This window comes from Stenella coeruleoalba (assembly GCF_951394435.1).
Source record: "Stenella coeruleoalba genome assembly, chromosome: 3".
In the NCBI taxonomy this organism is placed as follows: domain Eukaryota; kingdom Metazoa; phylum Chordata; class Mammalia; order Artiodactyla; family Delphinidae; genus Stenella; species Stenella coeruleoalba.
This window is the reverse complement of record NC_137148.1, coordinates 77,028,590-77,051,907: the sequence shown is the minus strand read 5'-3', so window position 1 is coordinate 77,051,907 and position 23,318 is coordinate 77,028,590. Positions and strand designations below refer to the sequence as shown.

Here is a 23,318-nt window from a genome sequence, read left to right as displayed (position 1 = left end):
CTTAAAGCAGTCACCTGACCCATCACCATTTATAGACAGTTTTCTGGTTTTGACACAAAATTCCAAAATTATATTTGACTTTGGAAAATTTTTTTGCACTATCTTTAAATATTCTTTTTTTAAATTAATTTATTTTATTTTTGGCTGCCTTGGGTCTTCGCTGCTGCATGTGGGCTTTCTCTAGTTGTGGCAAGCGGGGGCTGCTCTTCGTTGAGGTGCATGGGCTTCTCATGGCGGTGGCTTCTCTTGTCGAGGAGCACAGGCTCTAGGCGTGCGGCCTTCAGTAGTTGTGGTGCACAGGCTTAGTTGCTCTGTGGCATGTGGGAATCTTCCCGGACCAGGGCTTGAACCCATGTCTCCTGCATTGGCAGGCGGATTCTTAACCACTGTGCCATACCAGGGAAGCCCTTTTTTGCACTATCTTTAGCTTGACTTATAATGCAGCTTAGGTACACAAATAAAATGTGAAGTATTTAATAAATACCTATTGGTTAATTTTAAATAACTAAAGAGTTCACTTTAAGTTGAGTCAAAGCTCCATTATGGGTTCAGAAGGGAAGCTGAAGGTATGCCAAGCACATCTCTAACCTTAGAGAATAAACTTAGAAAGATCTCTATAATGTGTTTCTTAGAGAAATCACTCTTTTCTAGAACAGAATGCTATTTCTTATGGTTGTATGTTGACAAAACCAATAGTGGTTGATAGAATAAAAGTAACCATAGGTTTAATTTGGATGGATAAGCAATATGTAAATAATCAAGAGATGGTTATAACAACTTTTATAGGATAAGTAACTCTCTTTTATTTATCCCCAAAGAAACCTGAGCTTTGCTTCTTCCCTCCTACCCTAAAAGAATCGTGTCAGAAATTAATATTACTCAGTACAATTAAAATTACTTAGTAACATTACTTAGTAAATTACATATTACTTTTATAGTCCGTATATATTACAAGGCATAGTCCCTGGAAATAAGTGGACATAGATTTCTTTGGTCATAGAGCAGTTTTTATTGCAGTAGAATTGGCTTATTATAGTGGCAGATGTCAAGAACTAAACTTTTGAGCATTTTAGTATTGTCTACACTTTTATTCTAAGCTTAAGAATGCCCTACATTCTCTGAGAAATACAGAGGGTTAATTCAAGGAAATCTAAAATCAGTGAACCAACCAAGAGTTTAACAGAATCTTTTGACTATAAAACATCACCTTGTTGAAAGCATTTATCAAAATGGTTTCCCTAGCCAGTTCCAGTCTGCATTGTTTCTTGGATGGATGAAGATACTAGATCACTATCTTATTTATAGCTCAAGTACTAGTCAGTTAAACCCTAGAGTTACTTGATTTTCAAAAGAGCCAGTTGGTGCAAATATTTAATTAAAGCTAAAAATCAAAAGTTGAAGTCCTATTGAACTTCCATATGTAATGGAACTGTACTTAGTAAGTTAAACATTATTCTAAAACATGCCATATCATATTTGGCCACCTGTAATTACATTATCTTTTAAAACTGGATTGCATTAAAAAATATACAGGGCTTCCCTGGTGGCACAGTGGTTGAGAGTCTGCCTGCCGATGCAGGGGACACGGGTTTGTGCCCCTGTCCGGGAGGATCCCACATGCCGCGGAGCGGCTGGGCCCGTGAGCCATGGCCGCTGAGCCCACGCGTCTGGAGAGGCCACAACAGTGAGAGGCCCGCGTACCGCAAAAAAAACCCCAAAAAACAATGAGTTGAGGTTATGTTTGTGCAGTTAAACTTAGACTAAAAAACATTTAGGTGAAAAACTAACATGCTTGAGACATTTGCTTATAGTGGTATTGACTTTATTTATTTTTTAAATGTTCAGTTTTTTTTAAGATTTATTTATTTATTATTTATTTATTTTTGGCTGCGTCGGGTCTCAGTTGTGGCATGCAGGATCTTTCGTTGCGGTACGCGGGATCTTTACTGTGGCACTCAGGCTTCTCTCTAGTTGTGGCCTGTGGGTTTTCTCTCTCTAGTTGCGGCACGCAGGCTCCAGGGCACGTGGGCTCTGTAGTTTGCAGCGAGGGCTCTAGTTGAGGTGCATGAGGTCAGTAGTTGTGGCGCTCGGGCTTACTTGCCCCTCAGCATGTGGGATCTTAGTTCCCTGACCAGGGATCAAACCCATGTCCTCTGCATTGTAAGATGGATTCTGTAGCACTGGACTACCAGGTAAGTCCTGGTATTGACTTTTAGAACTTATTCCGGGTACCTTTCCCATTGACACAGTAGTCAGAAGCATAAAAAGTGGTATAGCATTCTAGCTGGCTCTCTTGTTGCATTTTTTAAAACGTTCAGGAACTGTAGCATAGTACCTAACATCTTCTTGTCTAAAACTGGGATTAAAATCAATAAAGGATTTGAGGTTCTCTTATGTACTTTTCTCTTGTAGGTTGTTAGATATCTTAAAGTTTTTCAGCAACAGTAATCCTAGTTTATCCTGTTTGGATAAGCACCCACAACTACTCCATAGATGAGGGTTTTGTTTTTTTAATGAAAAATGTTAACACAAATATTTATATATGTTCCTTTACTATACATGGTCCTTACAGAAAAAAAAAAAACTGTTTTTTTTAGTTTTTATTTAATCAGAAGCTGAACCTTGGAAATTATAATGAGGTCTGAAATTTAGAAATTATTTAGAAATTATGAGGTCTGAAATTTAAATTACTGTCCTATTTATTCTGTAGTGGATAGAAGCTAAAACTGAAGACAAATTTTGAGGTCAAGGATAGATTAGCCAGGGATCACCAGGTCCAATTCTCATCCTTTATGTTATGTTTCACGTGTGAAAAGACCTGCCGTCTGCCTGCACAGTACCCATTCCTGTCTCCTTGCTTTTTTGCTTAGGACACTCCATCTCCCTGGAGTTTGTCTTTTCAAAATTGCTACTCAAGAGCCATCTTTTCCATGAGCCTTTTCTCTTTTCTAGTATCTCTTCTAACCCATACTTTTCTTCTTTGTGAGAATCCTTACTGCACCTCCCAGCAGTACTTAGCCTAGTACAATATTTAATCGTTTTCAAATGTTCTCCAACTAAAATGCGAACTCTGGCATAAAGGAGCAAGTGCCCATGGATCTACCATAACAGATGTGTGTGGAGCCCAAGATGGTAGAAGAAAAACAGTATGGCAAAACAGGAAGATTGAGTCCTAGATTCTGGTCCTAGCTTAGTTATTAATGGGACGCATGGCCCATTGTGGTTAAGGGTGGGGGGTGGGGCTGGGCACCAACTGGAGTACCTCTGGACCTGGTATTCTGTGATTCTAGCAGTGTGCGATTGCCTAATAGAATGCGGTGAGGGGAGAGGGAGAAGAGGCTGTGCGTTAAACTTAAGGTTGTGAGCCTGGAGAACCAACAAGATAGAAGCACCCTTGCCAGAAAGTAGGAAAGAGGTGCCAGTTTGGCGAGGGGCGGAGGTGGTTTAGTGTTTGCCAATTTTACTGTCATTGAGAGTTTCTAATGCAGAATGTCCTAGGCTGTGATAAGTTGCAAGTTGCAGAGAGATGCCAAGTTGAGGAATAGGGAAGAGATTCAGAGTCATCACCAAATAGGCAAGGTGAGCCTCCAGGGGAGACTGGATCTAGAAAGAGGAAAGTGAAAGGCATGATCAAAGAGCTAGGAGGAGTGGTTTCTCCAGGTGACATCCAGTGAAGAAGTGAGCAATTTGAAAATTGAGGAAAGTTAGCATTTGTTTGGCCAAGAAGAATTGATGAACTTGATAGAGAAGTTCAAATTCCAGTGGTGAGCTGAAGATAACCTTCCTGCAAGGAGTCAGAGAGGAAAGTGTAACCAGCCTCAGAGGAGATGTTCAGTGTTTGTGATTTGAAGAGAGAGCAGGAGGCAGGGCTGATTGAAATATTCTGAAAGCTAGAACCTCCACCTGTCTTACCTAAATTGTAGTGCCACCTACTTACACACAAAGCGGGCCTCCCCAGGGCTTCTGCACGCAAGCTACCATTACTTCAGGTAGAGGTTTAGCTATGGAAGGTAGGTTTGGGTGAGGTTTTCTCCCTCTAAGGAAATTCAAGTTAGCGTTAATCTATATTTTATATTTTCATAAAACACTGTGAATTAGAATGAATCACTATGAAAAATTGTTACCTACTTCTCCCACACCAAGAAATAAATTTTGTCACCCAGTAGTGCTTTGATTCTGCTGATAAGTCTAAAGTTAAATAATCTTTTTATGGTGGTAGAACAATGATAATAGTATCTATTATGTTTTCTTCAAGAAGATGTTTATCCATTTTTATAAATAATAATAGAATGGTTAATGCTACCACTTGATTTTATATTCAGATGATCTGTCTTTTAAAGTACTTATCCTTTCCTTATTTCTCCTTAGTTTATTGTAATCCTGATTAGTAAACTTTTAAATCTGTAGAGAAGTTTTGGGAAGTACCTGGTAAGTAGTAGTTAATGTGCAGTGGCTGAGGGAGGGGCATATGGGTGCCTCTGTATTTTTCTTTAAGGTAGAGTTGAGACCAGAAACCACTGCTTTTGTTTTTGTGCATTGGGTTTGGATATGAGGGTATGAAGAATAGTTTACAGGCTGATGTGTTACTATTAAAATGTTACCCAAATCTGATTTCCCCATGAATTTCTGTTAGCAGTTTGGAAAAGCGTTCCAGTAGTGGTGAACCGGTCCCATACTGGTGACTTTAGGTACAGGAAATCATGCCTGAGACTCTGGTAGATATTTACAGTTTCAGCTTTTGTTCTAAATACACAACTCTATGAGAAAATATAAAAATTATGAACAGGACAAAGCTCATAATGAAACAAAACATTGTTCTAGAAATTATATTCTCCTGGTGAGAAGCTTGTGAGAAGATTGGTAACCTGTTTGACCCTCAACTAAAAACTAATCTCTGGTAAAATGTGAGAAAATGGAAACCACAGTTCATTCTCAAATATTTTAATTTTATATTTCTAGCGTCCTCTTAAGAGTTTTGCAAAGTTTCTTTGACTATCTCTTGCTTTCCCCTACCTTTTTAAAAAACATATCAAGAAACTAAGCCATAATACTTTTTCATGTAAAATTGAATTAGTACACTGATCATTTTTTGCCAAATCATGTCAGTCATTTTCAAAAACGTGATTAGCTACACTGCCAAAAGATACCTTCGGTTGTGTATTCAGAGAAATGTCAGCAGTGCAGTATCATTTATCAAGGCATCTTAATATAATGATATATAAACCTAAGTATGTAATGAAAAGGTTTTCACAGACTATAGCACTGACCAAGTGCATAGGTTTAGAGTTTAATCATTTAGTTCCATGTCCCAGTAACCAAGGTTGACGTGTTTGTTTCTTATGTTTCTTTTAATAGAATTTAATTCCTTTTCGACCTTCAATTCAGTTCCAAGGGCTCCAAGGGGTGAGTACTCTTATTGTTTTAGCAAGAAAATCTAATCTTACACGTTATTATATTTACGTCTTAAAATTTGTTTTCACCTGTGCCTCTTGATATAATGTCACTCATATTTTGTGAACTTTGTAACTAAATGTAAATTTATGACACCTTTGAGACTTGAATTATCTTCTTGATTTAGTTAAGTAATTCAGGTATAGATATTGAGAGTAGTTTTTTCCAAGTCATAGATAATTGATTTTTTAACCTTTTTATTGAAGTGTAACATACATCATAGTATTATGAGATTATATTTTGTTTACCACAATTAAGTAACCATAAAGAATTATTAATTTCAGGCAAGTTATGATTATGTGATTGTTGTTAATATTAACAAACTTCTGCTGTCTATGGACTTTAATACTAGGAAATGAAATGTATATATAGAAAATTGAATTTTTCTAGTACACAGAATAAACAAAATATTGTCTATTTTATTGCTGGATTTAGAAGTATAATAAATGATAACTCCTAATAAAATGCACCTATGAATTTTGTATTTGTAATAGATGATAAACTTTTCAGGAGTAGCGTCAATATTATTTCATAATTATTACTATTACTATTTAATATTAATTAAATAGACTCAGTCATTCCTTCATTTAAATTAATATGCATTTCTGAATTTGTCTCTATATACTGTCTACAGTATGGAGATTTGGAATATCTGTAAATGGATTTTAGAGCTCTAGAGAAAAGGCAGCCTGAGGGGGGAAGATCATATTCCTATTTATTATAAATCTATACACTTGTGAATTTTTGTTTATGTCACAAAATGTAAAAATTCAGTGTGAATAAATACAGTCTTTCTAAACTTTATAACTTGAAAACATTTCAAGAGTCAGGAGATTAATTGTATCATTCAACACCAACTAAGAGTACTTCTAAATCTTGTGGAATGTTAACTTGAAGGAGATGTTTGTGTGTGGATGTCAGAGGTTTGCTTCTACATGATAGCTTTACAATGAAGTCCTTTTTTTTCTCTCCCCAGTAACTGAGTGTTCATGAATGGGATCCTAAATGGAACAAGCATTCTTCTGAATTTTGTTTCATAGCTTTTTAGATAGTCTCTAGCGCATGCTGATACTATTTTTGAGGTATTAGTGTCAGTTGTTTACGTGAGGCTTCTTGAATTTTCTTACAAATTTTAATGGCATCAACAATATCTGAAGGGATGTTCGAGAGGCAGGCCTGACTTCTTCAGCTCAGCAGGGCTACCCATTTCAGTAAAGGGTTATCTGGGAAGAGAGGGCAGTACCCAGAGGAGAAGAGTGGGGTTTGAGCTGCTTTTCCCTCACTAGCAGCTGACACCTTGTTTGGTGTCTGCTTCTTCCCTCTTCCCTTAATTCTTTCATTCTCCCAGTTGGGACGTGGAGGCCAGGGAAATGCAAGTGAAGGACATTTTCTTAGGAGGCAGTAGGCTAGACTGAATAATGAGGAACCAGTATGTGCAGGCTTCCAAGCTCTTGATGCAGAAACATGTAGCTTTTAGCAGTCTTAGAAGGAATATGATTTTCTGTAGCATACCAGTTACCCCCCAGGCCCTAGGTACCTTTACAAAGCAGGCAGTTTCTGTTTGAAACCTTGGACCTCCCTTTCTGAAATCTCCTACGTACCTCCCCCAAACTTTCCTATCTCTGTGTCCAAGCTTCCCCAGTTTATCTTTGCAAGCTCCATTCTCTCTTCCTACTCTATTCTTTGTTTGAATATAGTTCACTGATAAAAGTAATTTAGATATAAATGACTGATAGGTGTAAATCTTAATGGGTGTTTGAATTTTAACAGATAAGCTTTTTAACCAAATGAATGGTTATTGGAGTTGGGAGAGTATGAATGCAGAGAGAGGAGGGAGTGCTGCAGGATGAGAGCTATAGGATACTTGGCCCTACCTTGCTTATTCTGCATTCTGTCTTCTCCATCCCCTCACCCCCCACCACAGTCCCCTTTTTATTATTCTAACTGGGAACAAAATATATGGACTCAGCATTGTTTCAGAGCCTGCAGCTGCATTCCATCCACCCCTCCCCCCCTTCTCTTTGCAGCGCTCTCACCAGCCCTTTGGGACTTAGTAAAAACAAAGAGTCATTACTGGGGAGAGAGTGGGTTGGCACAGCCCACAGGGAATACACAGAGCCACAAATGTGAGGGTCTACTGTACAGTGTTCCTCTGTTTTTCTTGAGAGCCACGATAATTTAACATTGCCGGTGCTGATTGCTTTAAAAACTATCTGAAGAAGTATACTTACAGAGTTTTCCTACGTGGAAAATGTTTAGGACTTTAAATTGGAAGGTTTTAATTTAGATTTCCCACAAAAGAGTTTTTCTCAATGAGAAATTTTAGTTGTCTTTTAATATAGTGTTTCAGATACTTTGAAAGTTTCTCTAGAAAGAATGTGGCAAGTCTAACAAATTTACAGGTTTTACATCAAATGTGATTGAAAATATACATTAACTATCATGATAGTGTCCTATATAGACATATTTGAAATACAACTGAAATATTGTTAAAATATCATTTCAAAACTGAACATTTAGTGTTAAGATTATTTCCTCTTTCCCTGATGCTAAGCACTGCATGTTTATGCTGTTCCTTGTTACTAATTATAGGATTTTTCCCCCCTCTATAGTGTCTTTAGAAGGTCAGAATTTGGGTCTTGGCTGGTCAACTTTTAAGCATATTTACTTTTGTGCCTGAACACGTTCTCTTTTTCTTTTTTTTATAAATTCATTTATTTTATTTATTTATTATTTTTGGCTGCGTTGGGTCTTTGTTGCTGTGTGCGGACTTTCTCTAGTTGCGGCGAGCGGGGCCTACTCTTTGTTGCGGTGTGCGGGCTTCTCATTGCGGTGGCTTCTCTTGTTGTGGAGCATGGGCTCTGGGGTCGCGGGCTTCAGTAGTTGTGGCACGTGGGCTCAGTAGTTGTGGCACGCGGGCTCTAGAGTGCAGGCTCAGTTGTTGTGGCGCATAGGCTTAGTTGCTCCACGGCATGTGGGATCTTCCCGGACAGGGCTCGAACCCTTGTCCCCTGCATTGGCAGGCGGATTCTTAACCACTGCACTACCAGGGAAGCCCTGAACATGTTCTCTTAAATTGAAGTTTTCTTCTAAAAAAAAATGCAGACTGGACCATTAAAGTATAGCAATATGCTCTTAAAGAGTGAAAATTCTGAGAATCATTGATTACCTGGATTTTTATCATCACAGTTGGGCAGCAGCTTCTATAGCATAAAAAATGAAAATTTGTCTTTCACACTTCATCTCACCCTTTTCCCTTAGTGGAAAAGCATAGTCAGGAAATTGAATGGTCGTTGAAGGCATTTTATGGATTCTGAAAAGATGAGGAAGTATCTATAGGAACAGTTAATTGTGTTTTCAAAACTGATGAACATCAGGAGCTGAATACATCAGCCAAAAATACCTTGTTGATTTTTAAGAGTATGGCTCAACCAATTATCCTTGCAGTTCTAATCCATACCTAGGATACTCATAACTAAAGGTGTACTAGGATTGTACATTTTTATAGACCATTCTAATTGAATAGAAAAGGTAGCTGGTAAGATTCACATGGCTGCAGTATTGAGGTGTTCAAGTTATAACATTCAGAGGGGTGTAATGGTATAATGTACATGGTTTACAAAAGCTGCATCTTTATTGTTGAGCAAGCTTTACCCAAATCACGGTAGTTCTGTCTCATATTTCACTGGATACCGAAAATGTGGCAGGTGAAAATTTTCCAAAAATGTGTGTTTCAGTAAAATTTTAAAAACTAATTACTCTTGAGCTTCCCTGGTGGCGCAGTGGTTGAGAGTCCGCCTGCCGATGCAGGGGACATGGGTTCGTGCCCTGGTCCGGGAAGATCCCACATGCCGCGGAGCGGCTGGGCCCGTGAGCCATGGCCGCTGAGCCTGCGCGTCCGGAGGCTGTGCTCCACAACGGGAGAGGCCACAACAGTGAGAGGCCCGCGTACCGCAAAAAAAAAAAAAAAAAAAAAACTAATTACTCTTTATTTTTATGTTTGTTGAAAGTTTCTTATCTAAAGACACACAGCTGATGCAGACTCGGCTGTAACTACTGTCTAGGTCTTCACTCTGCCAGGGAAAATTCTCCCCACTATACCACACAGCTGTAAAAGGAGAAGTATTGGAAGTAAGTTAACTCAGTATTTTCAAGTAATGGCAGTTGTTACTGATGCAGTTATCTACTAACATAATTACTCAATAAACTATAAACAGGTGCCTAATCAGTGAGTGTGCTAATAGGTTTATTGTTCTGTTTGTTTCTTATTTATTGCACAAACATTCTTTTAGCCCTTACTGGTGCCAAGTACTTTGCTGAGTGCTTTGTGTGCAAAGATACAGGGATGGGTAAGACATGGGCTGTGCCCTCAGGGAACTCAGAATCTGACAAACATATATAGACTAATACTCAGGAAAGAATTAATAATGTAGGGCTTATCCAGAACCCTCCTTTCAGAACTTCTATAGATACAGGAGACTCTCAGAAACAAGGCTTATGTATTTCTGATTGGTATGAATCAGGGTTTTAAACAAAGGTTTCGGTAGATGCAAAATATTATATCCTGGAAATAGGTATGTAAAATTCCAGAAGGTCTGTTAAAATTTATGGACACACTCATACACAAAAAGGTAGATCTGTGATATGTTTATAATTCAGATAAAATCTGAAATGGCAAAGTTTTCAACAGCAAATAATGGCCACATCTGTTGGCCTGTGTCAGCCTTGCAGAGTGGACTTGCCTGTGGCATCAGCGACTCATGCAGGGAATGATTGTCCCAGGGCAGTGAGAAATAATGTTAACTTTGTCACAGTAAATAGGATTCCAGACCTCAGTATTAACTCAGTATTTGTTATGAGAATGTTGTTCCACAATTCTCTCTAATTTAATTGCTCACTTCAGACTCAGCAATCTCAGAGGCTTTAAAAAATAGAAGTTTGCTTTGCATATGTAATTTAGAAATTAACCTTAAGATGAGGACAGAAAATATTGTCTATAAGTACCATGTTATGTCTCCTGTGAAATACTGAGTAACACACATTTTTCTAAGAATGAGCAAGGAACAGCCAGTCAAGCAGCTTTTAAATGTACGCCTTCCAAAAAGGCACACTGACCTTCTGAAGATGAAATCAGCATTTAACTGCTAACTTTAAAGGCTTGAATAGTGTTAAAATTTTTGCAGTAGAGCCATTAACTCTAAAGAACAGAGTTGGATTTTCTTTTTTTTTTTTCTTAACTTCCAAACTTAGCAAAGCATTCAGAAATATTTTGTTAATTATTTATTTTCCTTTTGGGGGGCTGGAGAGAAGATTGGGTTTGAAAAACTAAATTATACAGTATTTGAAATTAGTAGCCAATTTCAACCCACCTGAAAATACTTCCCACAGACTACCCTTCTCTAATCTACTTGATACTCAGGAAGCAAAGATAACTATCTGCTTGAAACAGCAGCAGAGATAAAAATAAATCCCCAGCACTGTCATTCCTCCTTAGATGATATGCCTGCACTCTGCTTTCCCCTGCTGATTTTGGTTTGGCTAGTCCACTGGTTTTGCCAACGGTTGTGTTTAGTCAGTCTGCTCAAAGGTTGCTGACTAACAGCTACCTTTATACACTCAGCTCTGAAAGTAGTTAATACTACAAAGGTGTTAAAATTAAATCCTTTTATGGCAGTTCTGTTTTAATTCTTTTAATATTACAGTGGTTAACATGTGTAGATAACATATTTGCATTGAATTATAACCCATTAACCACATGTTAATTTATTAAGGTATTAATACAATGGTAAATTACCCAATTTGAAAGAAATATTTAACTTTGATATATATCAAAGTTTATATAATTTTTTATGTATATAGTATAATATACAGTGTGTGTGTGTGTGTGTATATATATATATATATGTAAAATATCATATTTGGCCAGTGGTATGGACTGACATTCTGGAAACTCCTATTATCTCAAACAATAACTGAATAATAGTTTGAAGCTATTGACCAACTTCTCTATTTTATGTTGCCACCCACCTCTGCTCTCCTTTTCTTTCTGGATAAGAATTACCTGTGGGGTTTCTAAATAAAAAAGAGTAGAGAGCTAAGTTCACAAATCATGGCCAGGTACCACTACAGACACCAGTGACATAAAGGAGACGTGCAGAATGGTGAGGGTGGGAGGGTGACTTTGACTGTATGGTTGTGTTGCCTGAGGAAGCTATCTCAGTGTATACCACACAGGCTCCAGTGTGGGCCACAGCAGGACAAGCGTCCCAAAGCACGATCATAAAGGAGTTGAAGACTAAATCATCCTGCTCTGTCCTTCACCAAACTGCAGTCACTTTGGAAAGCAGCCATTGGAACTATGATTGAAATCTGAATTTGCTACAAATACCATTAACTGCCTTCTTAGCGGTCAGTTAAGCTTAATATCTTCATTCAACAAGCGTTTGTGAATATTTGCACTGTACCAAGCACCACGGTAGACAGTGTTTGGACAAAGGTAAATAGGACCTTGAAATTCCAGCTCTTGTTCCTGACACCATCTGTTTGTCAATAAAATCTGAATCTGATGGTTTTGCCTTTTTGTTTCCCACCAAAAACTGAAACTTGTGAAATTCAGTTGTTTATGTTACAGACATTGTCACTTAACAGCACTCACTTATTTAAGCTTGGAAAATAATAATCTTTAACCATTTTATAACACTTATGGTTCTTATAACTAACCCACCCCTAAATTTGAGCCACAAGCAGTATGTAAATATCTTTTGACTTCTTACTATGTGCAAGGCCTTATCCTTATAAGAGCTTTATTAAAGAGGTTATAAGAGCTCTATTAAAAAGAAAATTCAAAATTTAAAGCAGGAAAAACAATTTAGCAGAATATGTCCAAGCTGCAGATCTTACTTCAAACAATATTTAACACAACAAAATTACTATATGTTGTTGATTCCAAGGCTTGTTTTCTTTTTAACATTTAACGTCTTTGGAATTAGAATATATCTCATTATCAACAGCATCTTAGTACTGTGTCATAGTTTGTCAGCATTTTATATTATGCAATGGTACATAGTCATACAGTTGCTGGCAGCTTAACTACAGCAATGCAGTGGGAGTATTTAGAGAGTTTCTATATCCTGCAATAAGATTTTATCTAACTAGAATCTTTTCAAAAGTTTTCTTTCCTGACCCCACCCTTGACTGGTTTGCTTTTTAGCTCCATATGTTAGATAATCTGGAGAATTTATAGGGAAGGTAAATTTTTATAACTATTTTTGTGATTAAAACTGGAAGGAACAAGAGTATGAAATTAAAATGTTCTCAAATTTGTTTTTAGGCTAAAAACCTTACAAAAGTAATTTGTTTTGAAAACAAGTTTAGAAGAAAAGAGTTTTACTGACTTAAAAGACTTAAAAAGCTCATAGACATGCTTTGAGATTAATGAATTTGCCCTTATCAGGCTAGGAATTTTCAAATCTCTCTAATTGGTCTTATACTTTGTACTGTATTTACCAGAAATGCACAGTCATCTATTATTTTGCTTATAGATTCCAACTTTTTTCAATAAGTATAACTAAAATTTATTGAATATTTATTATGTGCTAAGAATCCTATACTAAGCACTTTATATATATTATTCTCATTTAATCCTCACAGGGATGTCATGAAGCAGATATTCCTGTTCTGCTAGTGTGTTAACTATGGCTCTGAAGTTAAACCACTTGTAAAAGCTCACACAATTAGTGAGTAAAGGAGCCAGCACACAAACCTGGGCATCTAGTTCCAGAGCCTGTTTTCATCACTACACTGATTTACCTGCCTATAATAAATGTTCAATGGGCATTTTATTCTGACATTCGTACGAACATTTGTTGAGTATCTCCCCAGCTAGCAAGAGGAAGCAGGACAGTCAGGGAGGTCTCAGAGAGGTGGTAAGCAAGTGTGGCAAAAGTTGCCACCTTCTTAAGGAGCTTGAATTTCACCTTGGAGATCAGTGCTTCTTATCTATAAAGTCTCCCTGGGGGTCTATGATGAGGTCTGGAAGTCTGGCTTTTAAAATTTTTCCCCCTAGATTTCATTATAATAGCTAGGTTCACTATAATTAAGAATATGATAAGAATATGCACTTATGTAGGTATGTACACATTCTCTTCTCAGGAGAAGGTTCATAATTTTCATCATTTTCTGAAGGGGACCACTGACTACAGTAGATTCTTTCAAACACATTTAGTAACAAGTCAGAGTAAGAAAAAACATTTTACATTGTGACCCTTTACAGATATCAGTGTACACATCACACAGCTAAAATAAAAGTTTCACAGCACAGTATTTATCCTTTGCCAGTATACTCTGACATTTTCTATTTCAATTTAAAAGAATCCTGATCACAATCCACTAAAATAACGTCATAACCTTCCAATGGGTCACAGTCTGTGCTTTAAAAAACACTACAGGAGATGACCATCTTTTTTTTTTTAATTTTAGAAATTTTAGCCAGGGAGTCATGTGATCCGATTTGCATTTTAACGTGTTTATCCAGTAGCTACCTTAACTTAGTTATTCCTTCTGTATGGGGAGAAAGGAAATAGCGGAGTTGAGGATGGCACCATATTTATGATGAGCATTTGGTTGGATGGTGAGGCCATTATTCAAGATCTAAAATAGATGAAAGAACAGACTGAGGCAGAACTCATGGGGTGTTTAGTTTGGGACATGATGTCCATGAGGTGTTCAGATAATAACTCCATACCTTGTTCTATCAAGATGGAGCTGTCCAGGAGACATTGGTATTGGGGGATTTGGAACAAAAGGAGTTTCAAGAAACTGCTCCAAAGGACATTTTATAGTATTTAATTATACTTGGCAGTCCAGTAGTGAGAAGAAAAAAAGTGTATTTATAGTGGAATTCTGTTATAAAGCTCTATTTAAAGACTTCTAAGAATACTGGTTTAGTTGTGAATACTTATGAGTGTTGATACTTTTTACTTCTTAACATTTAGGAGATTTGAAGCCCTTTTTGCCAAATTTTGTTCACACTAGTTAAGAACAATAGCAGGCTAATAGAGATAAACAGCGGCATATTGATTTAGTGGAAGAGTACACAACAGTGAAAAGCAGTGACTTAGAGCTCTGTGCAATATGGCAGTGAAAACTCTGGGTAGAAGACTACATATGTATGGTATGACACCGTTTTTTATAAAATTTAACAACAGGCGAAGTCAAACAATATATTGTGTGGGTACACACGTGATAAAATTATTAAAAACAATAAAGGAATGATAATCACAAAAATTAGAATAGTTGTTATCTCTGGTAGAGAAAGGCAGGTAGAAGAGATAGGAGAGGAGCAATGGGTAGATATATTATTGCTAATGTTAAGTTGGACAGTGAATTCACAGGTGTTCACTATGTCGTCAAGCTTCATAACAGGCTATATTGATTTTGAAGAAATAAATGTTACATAAAGTTCTCGTTATCATTAACTTTAAATATAATAATATAAATATATATACTTGTATATTTATAATCTGTCATCTTCATGGATTAAATGAGAAAAACCAGAACATATTTCAATAGATGCCAAAATGGCATTTGATAAAAATTCAATATTAAATCTGGATTAAAACTTTAGTTAAGTAGGGAATAGAAAGAAGAATTCTTTCTTAACATGATGAAAATTATCTTTATCTAATAGCCAGTTAGCATACTTAATAATTAGACAACAGAAATATAAATATCCTTTTATTTATTTATTTGCTTGTTTGTTTGTTTGTTTTTATTTTTGGCTGTGTTGGGTCTTCGTTGCTGCGCATGGGCTTTTTCTAGTTGAGGCAAGCGGGGGCTACTCTTTTTTGCAGTGCGCAGACTTCTCATTGTCGTGGCTTCTCTTGTTGCAGAGCGCGGGCTCTAGAGTGCAGGCTCAGTAGTTGTGGCACGTGGGCTTAGCTGCTCCGCGGCACGTGGGATCTTCCTGGGCCAGGGATCGAACCTGTGTCCCCTGCATTGGCAGGTGGATTCTTAACCACTGTGCCACCAGGGAAGCCCAGAAATATCCTTTTTAATGTTAGCAATAAAATACACATGGCCACTCTCATCTCTGTAGTTTAATATTGTTTGGAGAATGCTCATTAATGTAATGAAAAAGAAAATTAACTAAAAGCTATGGATAATAGATAAGTGGGGGCAAATTTGCCAGTATGTGCAGATAAACCAAGTGAAAAACTATAAAAACTTACAGTATTTCCTTCAGTAAGGTGGTCAGTTCAGAAATAACTGTTTAAAAACCACTGGCTTAATAGTGGTAGGGTGGAGTGAAGAGGAGTTTCTTTTAAAATGGGAGAAATAGCAGAATATTTATAAACTGATGGGAGTCATCCAGTAGAAAGCAAAAGTTGATATGAGAAAGCAAGACTTGCTGGAGCAATGTCCTCGAGTAGGTTGGAGAGATGGGGTCTAATTGCTCAGAGGAGAGATTGGCTTTAGATACGAGCAAAGGAAGTTCTTGTATGGTAGCTAGTGGGAAGGTATGTATATGGGTGCAGATTTTGAAATTCTTATTGTTTGTTAAACCATTTCTTTAGCCATATCTCAAACCTAAAGTCAAAACACCTAGGCCAAAGTCTTATCTTAGAGGTTAGCAAAGTGGCACACAGAAAGTGCCCAATAAGTGATATATATAATTTTTAAAAATCACTGGCCTCCCTAAGCACTAGCAATTAGGAGTTTCAGTGTAAAAATGATCTCATCTATGGTAGCAACAAAAAATTATAAAATACCAAATATTAAGTGTAGTCAAGTTATTCTGTCTAAAGAGCTGTAATACTTTCCTGATGGGTATAAGAGAATATATAAGTGGTAAATGGCAAGACTGTCCATGGATTTAGGTTGGAAACTTTTGCAGTTGTCATTTCTTCTTCCTAATTAATAATAAGATATTATATATACCATTATAATAATTTTAAAAATAAATACACAAACACAAATAGAAATCTGCAAAAGAAAATGAAATGCTATACACCAGAATGTCATTGCTTTACTAATTACCCTACTAATGAGATAGATTTGTTTATCTATATTTCCTAATTGTTCTATAAACATAAAAGAAATGTTTTGAGATGCCAAGTTTAAATATGTCAAGAATCTAGGAGAAAGGCTGAATATTCAAGGTTTCAAAACAGGTTGACAAAAAGAGAAAGCAGGTCTCAAAGTTATCTGTACCTAGACACCAGCTAAATATCTTTCTAGTCAACTACTTAATGAGTTGCTTTGTCATCTATCAGTGGAGAAAAAAAGTTTTCTCCCCTCTGTGATCTGTCTCCCCAGCGGAAGGAAGGTAAAGGCAGAGTTCCTGGTATTATCAAGAACATGGGAGAAGAGGCCACTTTCCTTTCTGAGTTAACAGTTGACATTTTGGAACAGTGGTCTTGTGAAGTGTCCTGGGAATGGGTCCAGTCTAGAAAGAATAGATTATGGGAATGAATAGTAGTAGTCAGTTGAATTTAAAAAGATAAGATTCCTAGGGAGCTTCAGGCAATAAAACTCAGAATGCAATAGAGAATGATTAAAGATAGCTAAATTGGGCTCACAGTGTTAGAGGGTTGGTACTTAATTAAGCAGCCATAGGAAGAGGGCAATCTTTTATAGAACTTAAAAAGTTGAGAGTGTCTAGTAATCACTCAGTAAGTTATATTGGGGATATCTTATTTTAGAGTGAGAATGTAAGGCATAGCCGTATTTATGAATATAGTAATATTCTACTAATCAATACTAAGAAATTCTTTCTTAATACTAATCTGAATGCATTTTAGTTTTCTCTTAATCTCATTGTATTAGTAATTCATTAAAGTCAGTTTTCACAGATTAGGAAGGAGGGACAGGAACTTGAGGTGTTCCATTTCCACTGAACAGTAAGATGATGCTGACATATTTCCACAGCTGTTTAAATGTTTTGTATTTGGCTGTAAAGGAAAACTTTCTACTAGGGATGCTTGGTGTTTTGTTTTACTTTTTCAGGAAGATAGTGTTCTGTTCCTTCCTTAGAGAACTTGAAAAATAAGATAATTGTGAATCCAGGATTAATTTTGGATAAAGTCTTAAACTTTACAATTTCAGAATCTGTAACATACATATATATATATATAACTTTTTTCAAAAATATTTAAGGCGATTGAGTCATGAGGAGCCAAATGTCTCATGAAACCTAGTGATATGGTTATCTTTTTAAAGGGGCAATTCAATGAATTATTGCCAAGAGGATAAAATGTTTTGCTACCTTGTATAATTTCATTGTTCTAGAGGGACCCATGTTGTCTGCCTCCTAGCAGAATCAAATAACTATCTAGAAGATAATCAATCAACAGTTTTATGATATAAATTATTAAAATACAGTAATTACCTTAGTTGTTCATATGTAAAATATCTTCACCCTTCCTTTACCAACATGTCTCTTTCTCTGTTTGAAGGGATGGGTTTTCTGGCTTTGCTAATGGCCCAGGCATACCATCCTTAAAAATGAATCATTTTTGTCCTGTATTTCTCACAATAATAAATCAATTGATCTAAGAGACTTCACAGGCCCTCTTATTTACATCAGAACTAAGTCTCTTAGAAATGAGAATTGCAGTTTCTAATTTAGTTTTTGATCTACTGTGCATATCAATGTAAAATCAGAAACAGTTAAACTTCTTGAAGGCTTGAAGGAAATCAGCAAGTGAATTTGATGTATGAAAACTGAAAAGAAATAAATTTTCTATTGAAATGGATCCTACCTTAGGAACGTATTTTCAGGGTAGATGCTTGGAAAGAAATCTATAAAAATTAGAATACTATAGGTTTTATTCATTTTTCAAGACTATCTATAGCTTTGACACACAAAAAAAAAAACCCCACAAACTTTAAAATATTGTTTGCATTTATGAAGAGTGAATGGCTCCATAAGAACTCTTAATTCTATTTTGTTTCTTTGTTGTGCTATAGCTACTGAAGGCAGCATATTTTTAAAGGATAGGGCACTTGGGAAGCAAGGAGTATTTGCTACCCTTCTAGAGTAGCAGCAGGCATCTGTAATTTTTCAGCCTTCCATGGACACCTGTTGTGGCTGATTCATTCTTGTACCTTATCTCTGTGTATGTTGAGTTTGGAACAATTAGAAATATTGCTAGTCTTTTGGATTGTTTGTTTTCTCAGATAGCTTCTTTGGCTTTTATTTAAGCTAACACGTAAGTTTTGACCTTGAAGGTTTCTAGCCCCTTACTTTTGTAAATACCAAGAATTCAGAATAAGTATATTATCAACTTTTTTGATTATCCACAGGGCGCTTATCAGTCCATTACCATTTTAAAATTACTTTAAAAATCAAATACATCATTATTTGCTGAGGAATACATCATTATTTGCATCATTATTTGCAAGCACTTTAGATGAGTTATCTCTTTAAACTCCAACAATCATATAGGGTGAATAATATCATTTTCCACATTTTACTGATAAGGAAACTGAGAATTAATGAGGTTAAGTTGTTTGCCCAAGGTAACAGATGGTAGATTCCAGAGCCAGCATTGGAAACTGGGCAGGATTGCTCCAGAGCCTGTAATCTAGAATACTAGATGTAGTCTGATTGCCCTGTTCCCTTGTCATCTGTGTGTAAAAGAGAAGTTCTCACTTTTTTCTTCTCAAACCATTGAGGTATACCCAACTTAGAACTGGAAATACAAAGGGATCCAATTGTAAAGAAAGCATTTTAAAAAGGAAAGGGAGGACTTCTCTGGTGGTGCAGTGTTTAAGAATCCGCCTGCCAATGCAGGTGACACGGGTTCAATCCCTGGTCCCGGAAGATCCCACATGCCGCAGAGCAGCTAAGCCCGTGCACCACAACTACCAAGCCTGCTCTCTAGAGCCCATGAGCCACGACTACTGAAGCCTGCGTGCCTGCAGCCCGTGCTCTACAACAAGAGAAGCCACCGCAATGAGAAGCCCGCGCACCTCAATGAAGATCTAACATGGCCAAAAATAAATAAATAAAACAAATAATTTTTTTTTAAAAAAATAAAATAAAATACAAAGGAAAGGGAATAAGGCAGAAGGACACCATTTCCTATCTTTGGTATCCTTCAAATATTTGGCACTAATTCCCATCAAGAAATGGCACATAAGACCTCATATTTATACACATTCTTTTGTAATTGTCATTTAAGATGTGACTAAAATGTAATTAATAAAATGATATCCCCTGACTATCATACATCTTGTTGCTCTTTCTCTTTCCTTAACATGCAGCCATGGTTTTGTGTCTTTGGTCCCCAGAGCCTGGGTTCTGTGATGTTACCACAGTGGCTGCCTCAGCAGTCCCAGTCCCAGTCCGCTCAACCAGAGCGGCTCTGACTCTATTTGTAATACATGGTGGGTTTCCCCATAAGATTTACTTTGAAAAAAGCATTCTGTAGCTTAAAAACTTTTTTTTAATATGTTGATGTTGAAAACAGAAAATTAAGAATTGAATTTATTTCCAAATCTATATGGAAATATTCTTCAGACTTAAATACAATTTATGTTATTGAACTTATAAGTTTTCATGGCAACATTGATTGAGTTGGAATGAAACCATGTGTTTTGCAAACTCTAAGGCCTGGGCCACTTTTACGAATTTATGTTAATCTTGAGTGTTCACATCTGTCAAGTACCAGTATTCCTTCCTAGGTTTAAACAGTCATTGCTGACTGCCATACATGACTTCTATTCCACCCATGTTTCACCAGCACTTCCTCCTGGCATATTACAGAAAGCTTTTCTCAAGACTCCAGTAGAACAAGGAGAGATTAGCAATGAATTTGGAAATTGACATTCATACTTAAGATTTTTTTTTTTCCTTGCAGAATTCAGGTTTGGACTTTGTTTCTGAGAAACAAACCATTTTTTTAAACAAAATTCTGCTTCCTACTTGACCAGGAGAATTGCTAAGTTTAGAGTTATTTAGTGTGGTTTCCCTAAGTCCTTTAAAATGCAAAGTGGTTTTAAAGACGCTGAATCATATTTTCAATGGAATTTGGTAAGGCCAGAGTATTCTGTGAGTATTTTTATAAAGATGAAGATACTTTTAAAAAAAGAAAAATGTATAATATATAATAAATTTAAGTTCCACAAACCAGGCAACCACTTGACCTAGGTTTGTGGGCTAAACGTAGCACAAGGAGGTAAAAAAACTTTTTCATTCTGATGTTTGTACCACACAGTGCATGCTGTTTGGGATTTTTTTTTTTCTTCCTTTCATTTTGCTATTTATTTTGCCTGCTCTGCAGAGCCCTGGTTTTCCTCTGATCTACTTCAGTTATATCTCTAATTTTTTAGTAGTCCTGGTGTATTCACTTCAGAGTGAATTTAATCTAAGTCCCAAGTTTCTTCAGATTAATCCAACAAATATTTATTAGGTATCTGTCATGTTCCAGATATGTATGAAAGTAAGACCATGGTCCTTGCCTCCAAAGAACTCATAGTCTAGTGGGGAGGAAGACACAAACAAGTACTTAGCATGCAGTAGAAGTGAGCCCAAGGTGCTTTGGGGACAGAAAAGGGAACCCATCTCACTGGGGAAGGGAAAGGCTCCTGAGCTGAGTATTAAACAAGGGATAAGCTAATGCAAGCCAAGACAAGAAGTGGAGACATCAAATACAAGGTGGAGAGTGAGGCCCAAGTCTATTGGGAAGGAACCACATGTGTCCTATGAAATCTTAACAAACTTCTCAGATTCTCTTGGTGGCTCTCTCACTTTTCTTCTAAAAGGTACTTTGGCATTTAGCTCAATTTTGCAGTCATTTTTAAATACAAATTTTCTGTTCTCTCACACTCCATAGTCTGTATACCTTTTCCCTGTTCTCTAGTATCTGCTATTTGCATCTTTCCCCTGCCACTAACTGTCATCCCCCCCTTTTTCCTGGAAATACCGAGCTACCAGCCGACTACACCCAGCCACCTGGGCCCTTTTAAATAATTTTTGGCTGTGAAGTTACAAAATGAGTCATAACAAAACTCATTTTGAAGCCCCTTTTTAGCTGGTGAAACCAGCATTGGTCAATTGTATTTTAGTGCACTTAGCTAGTATGGATTCAGTTACATTAAGGTACTCATCATCATATCCAAGAATAAATATACACACACATACATACACACATGAGTATATATACACATACATGTATATATGTATATGTGTATGCACACACACAAACAACTCCATTCTTGCAGGGGAAAATGCCTTGGTATCATCCTTGATTTCTCTCTTTCTTTCATTCCTCATACACAGTCAGTATGTCTGTGTGCAAAATATATCCCGATTCCTCCACTTCTCCCCATCTCCTGTTCGAAGCCCTCATCATCTCGCTCCTGAATTTCTGTACATATATGCCACAATGGCAGGGATCTTTGTGGTTTTATTCATTAATGTGTCACAGAAACCTAGAATAGTGCCTGACACAGCAGGCAGTCAGTTAATATTTGTGGAATAAATGAATTAAATGAACAAATTAATCAATCAATGTCACCTTGGATGACATTGACATATGTTGGATATACCAACATTTAGAAGGTTGGTTTCATATTAAAGAGAACCATATTAAGAAAGCCAAAAATTACTCAAGGCAGTTTTTTTCAGTTTCAGTTATATAGCAGCTTGGGTGTATTTGACTTTTAAAAATTAGCACTTTACTCCTGTAAGGTGGTATTGCTTACTTGTAACCAATTAAAATTAGTTTTGAAATGTTGCCATCAATGATGTTATCCCCAAAACAGCCATAAATATAAAAGAATACATTTTGGATGAGAATGCAGTTCAAAGGAATGAGTTTTCTGATAAGACTATATCCTATGGAAGTAACAGAACCAAGAAGTCTCGTTACTGGCCTATACTGTACCCTTTCATCGAGAATTTTTTAATAAGTTCTATTACTGGATTTAAGGAGCTACATGAAGCTTAATAGGAAAAGCTGTGCTACTTTACTTTTTTCCTTAATACTATACATCTTGCCAAAGAGGAAGAATGCAAGGAGATAAATGGACTTATTTTGTCCTGAATTATTCATATTAATTGGTACATGGCCTGCATTTTTTGGATAACTGCCGATAGTTCCCTTTGTGCAGATAAATTTAGCATTTTGCACTACTCTCAGTAAAGCCTCTATCATGTGGAAATTTCAGATGTTTATGATATATGTGGGATCTTCTCCACTCCCTGTCATTCCTTGTCAATAGGAATATTTATCTCTTACTGATTTCTCTAATACTTAAACTTGATCAATTGCCAGTGAAAGATACCCTCCCCTCCCCTCCCTAGTCCCCCACCTCCACCACAGCATTGGTTTCTACATCTGGACTGATCCGAGAGGGTTTTTTTTCCTTCCCTAAACCCATAATGTTAGGCCTAAACTCATAACCACAGCTCTAGTTTGAAAAATAGGACTTGTGGCTTTCAGGTTGAGATTTCTATTTTCTGTTCTGATTCTAGGTTTATTCTGTCCCTAAACTCTGGAACCTGAACAGTGCATGCAAATATCAATACATTTCTCTAGCTAAGCCGAATTTTCTAGATTATTAAGAAATTACAGGATTTTTTTTTTCAGAAATTACAGATTAAAAGTCAGGAAAGGATTTGAGAACAATGGAGAATTCTAATGTTTAAGTGTTTGTAGCACTTTTTGTATCCAAACTAAGATATATAGTTTATCTATAGTAAAATAATAGATATTTTAGTCAAATAATATTAAGAGACAGGCTGGCCTCCTAAGATACTGTAGGAATGGAAGAAGTGGGTTTTGAGGTCATAAAAATTGGGAAACCGCTATTCAGTATGAAAGAACCTACAGCAAAGTAAATGCTTTTGTTTAAGCTGG

The 23,318-nt window shown here is 36.6% G+C and overlaps 1 protein-coding gene across 1 annotated transcript in view; it reads left to right on the top strand.

Annotated features, from left to right (window-relative positions):
• Window positions 1–23,318, top strand: part of ELL2 (elongation factor for RNA polymerase II 2) — a 73,756-nt gene that overhangs the window by 12,184 nt on the left and 38,254 nt on the right. Inside the window, exon 2 of the mRNA XM_079917670.1 lies at window positions 5,356–5,403. Within this exon, the coding sequence (XP_079773796.1) occupies window positions 5,356–5,403 (48 nt within the window). The remainder of the gene's footprint in view (window positions 1–5,355; window positions 5,404–23,318) is intronic.